General features: G+C 62.0%; 2 protein-coding genes across 2 annotated transcripts in view; one reads left to right on the top strand and one right to left on the bottom strand.

Annotated features, from left to right (window-relative positions):
* The window catches only part of VWA5B2 (von Willebrand factor A domain containing 5B2), an 8,990-nt gene extending 8,802 nt beyond the window's left edge, over positions 1-188 (top strand). Inside the window, 1 exon segment of the mRNA XM_009883393.1 lies at positions 9-188. Within this exon segment, the coding sequence (XP_009881695.1) occupies positions 9-188 (180 nt within the window).
* A 599-nt stretch (positions 189-787) lies between these two features.
* Positions 788-3,140, bottom strand: part of ALG3 (ALG3, alpha-1,3- mannosyltransferase) — a 4,165-nt gene continuing 1,812 nt past the window's right edge. The window contains exons 2-8 of the mRNA XM_009883391.1: positions 2,865-3,012; positions 2,518-2,678; positions 2,265-2,385; positions 1,732-1,937; positions 1,414-1,490; positions 1,085-1,229; positions 788-977 (exon numbers count right to left, since the gene is read on the bottom strand). Coding sequence (XP_009881693.1) covers positions 788-977; positions 1,085-1,229; positions 1,414-1,490; positions 1,732-1,937; positions 2,265-2,385; positions 2,518-2,678; positions 2,865-3,012 — 1,048 coding nt within the window. The remainder of the gene's footprint in view (positions 978-1,084; positions 1,230-1,413; positions 1,491-1,731; positions 1,938-2,264; positions 2,386-2,517; positions 2,679-2,864; positions 3,013-3,140) is intronic.

Below are 3,140 nucleotides of genomic sequence, written 5' to 3'. Positions count from 1 at the left end.
GTGGCTTCTGCGAGGAGTGGGAGCTGGTGGCGGCCAAGGCGGACGCGTGGCTGCAGGCGCAGCGGCTGCCCGAGGGGGTGGACGTGGGCTGCCTCAAAGGGGCGGCCAGGCACTTGTTCCTACTGCTTCGTCACTGGGACGAAAACATCAAGCTGAACATGCTGTGCTACAACCCCAACAATGTCTGACGGCTGCTGGAGGGGCCAATAAAGCCGCCTGGCTCCATGCTGCCTGCACTGGTGTCTCTGTCATGAGCAAGGAGCCGCCCCATTAAGGACACACTGGGGCTCACCAGAAAGAACCGTGGAGGGATCACCCCCTTGACAGCCATCTCCTGTTGGAGGGAGCAGACAAGGGACTAGGAAAAGCCATGCTGGAGGGATCCCTGGGGTTCATCAAGGCAATTCAAACCTTCAGGCAAAGTGATTTTGTAGATCCTCTGTCTTAACCTCACCCCAGAAGCTGCTCCCCTGCCACGGGCAGCACTCTCCCAGGGCTGGGAAGGAGCTCACATGGCCCCGAGGGCTGCTCTGCCTCCTCACAGGTTGGGCAGGCTGAGGCACAACCGTCCTGACACTGTCACAGCATGAGGACGCTGTGGCCAGGGAAGGGCACACAAAGCCCCCTTTATTGGGGAAGTCCTGCCCATCGGGGGCTCCCCACGCTGCCCCCTTTGCACAGTTCCAGGGCTCACAGCCCTCCCAGGATGGCTGGGGGCAGCCCAGGAGCCAGGCGAGGAAAGGGGAAGTTCCAGAGGCCAGTTTCCATCGTCCGGCCAGCCCCGCTCTCACTGGGCCTTCTTGGAGATGGCTGCAGGCCTCCTGCCCGTCTGAGGGGTGTGCAGTGCCGGTGGAGGGGCCGTGCCGTACCAGAGCTGGAGCAGGACGAGTCCGTGGCAGATGTGGAGGGAGAGGGAGCTGCAGACCGTGGAGGGGTAGGTGTTCCAGCAGAGCTCGATGACACCCAGCAGCAGCACCCTGCACGGGGAAAAGCTGGGGGTCAGCATGGGGGGAAAACACAGCAGCCCCCCTCGGTCCCAGACCCCCCAACAGACGGGTGGTTCCCCCTCCCCAGCAGCACATACTTGGGCATGTGGGTGAGCTTGGCGGTAGGGGTGCACCAGAGTAAGTAAGGCAGCGTGTGGAAATACCAGACGTAGAACTGGTAGTGCAGGGAGCGGCTGCAGCAGACACCCAGGAAGTTGGAGGAGAAGAGGACGAAGACGATCTGTGCGCTGGCGTTAAGGGGACAAACACAGCACAGTGCGATCCAGCCATACAGCACAACTCCTTCCCCCAGGACAGGCTGGTCCTGACATCACGGCAGGACCAGGAGCCTACGAATGCTGATCCCAAGGTCTCCCCTGCCCTGCCTTCTCCCCTCCTCCTTGCTGCCCACCCTACCAAAGGATATTGTTGACTGTCAAGGGAGGGGGCGGGTGTTTCCTTTCGGCAGGATCCTTCAGCAGAGCCAGGATGCTCTCTTTGGACCTGAGGGGGAAGCACAAACATCAATTTCAGCTGCGGAAAGTCCTTCTGACCCTGACCTTCCCCTGTAAACCACGACGCCTGGGCAGTGTGCTCCCCGAAACGGAACAGTAACTCCCCCCCCACTCCTGCCTGCAGCCCCAGAATTGCAGCACTGTGGGGGCACGGGAGTCATGGACCAGTATCCTGCACCATGGGGATCAGCTGATGGGGACCAGGACCCATGGGGAACCCCGTGTCTCACCTGTGCCACCGGTGCAGTGCAAAGAGCCCCAGGCCAGCCAGATGAGCCAGGAGCAGTGTGGCATGGAAAGCCCGATTCTGGAAAATCTCTTCTGGGAGGAAGCGCCAGTTCACTGTCCATTTGAACTGGAACTGGCGGCCCAGGTCGAAGGAGCGGGTCAGGTACCCCACGGGGTTCACCAGCAGGAAGGGCAGCCCCAGAATCACCTGCCAGAGACAGACCAGCACCCTTGCAGCAGACGTAAGCCAGGTCTCCATCACCCTTGCCACCTCCCAAGAACTCCAGCACCACATGGGGTGACAGGGACAGTCAGCCAAAGATGGGAGCCCCATGAATTAGACTATTTATCAATCTCCAGCTTGCTCTGTGGGGCCAAGTTAGATGCTGGTGCCACTGCTTATTCACGCAGAGGTCCCCAGCTCCCAGGACAGCCAGGCAGGATGCTGCAATGCAGGCAGGGCAGCCCTCTTCCTCCTGCTGATGGGGCTGCCAGCCCACCCCTGTAGCTGATGTGAGCAGGGACAGGGACCCACCTGGAGCAGGGCACAGATGCAGAGCTTGGGAATACAGCCCAGGAGACCAAACCGTTGGAGAAGGAGGAAAAGAAGTCCAGGTGCGAAGAGCAGGATGTTCATCTTCACGGACACGGCCAGGCTGAGCAGAAAGCTGCGTTACTGCTGTGGCTTCCCGCATGGGTGCCCAGGCAGCCTGGTCCCCGGGGCTGAGCTTGTTCACGCACGCACGACGCCACAGAGAGCAGCCCCCACCCTGCCCCCAGACCCTCACCTGAAGAGGAGGCAGCCCCAGGACCAGCGGTCCTCCAGGAAGAGGTTGATGGCGAGGAAGAGGATGGCCATGGCAACAGGGTCGTTAAAGAGCCGCAGGACAAAGATGGAGTGGATGCGGTAGGAGGCACAGCACATGAAGAAGAAAACATATGGGGGGACCTTGCAGGGGACAGAGAGACACAAGTGCAATCAGCAGCCTGTCCTGGACCCCCCACTGCCACCGAGCCCCTCCAAACCTCCGATCCCCACCCTGACCTCCTGCCCAGCCCATTTCGCCCGGGTGAGGACTGAGCAGAACAGGAGAGGCCCTGAGGTGGCCGGCAAGGCCCCCTGGCCCCAGGCTACCTTGTTGGTTCGGCAGTAGATGCGGAAGACGAGGAGGAGGTTGAGGAGGTAGAGGCTGGCAAAGAGGTACTGCGCCAGGCGGATATCGGTGCCACGGCCCGTGGCATAGTACAGTCCCAGGAAGATGTAGACGAAGCCGGCGGGGTAGCTGTGGAGAGGCAGGAGTGAGGGGCCGGGTCCCGCTGCCCCTCTGGGACCCCCCCCCGGGGAGCCCCCACTTGCGGGGAGCTCGGCCGTCCCCGTCCCTCCCACCAGCGGCCCCGCGGCGCCCTTCGC

Source organism: Charadrius vociferus, unplaced genomic scaffold (genome assembly GCF_000708025.1).
Source record: "Charadrius vociferus isolate BGI_N301 unplaced genomic scaffold, ASM70802v2 scaffold214, whole genome shotgun sequence".
Classification (NCBI taxonomy): Eukaryota; Metazoa; Chordata; class Aves; order Charadriiformes; family Charadriidae; genus Charadrius; species Charadrius vociferus.
The sequence above is the reverse complement of the archived record's forward strand: the minus strand, read 5'-3'. Positions and strand labels throughout refer to the sequence as shown.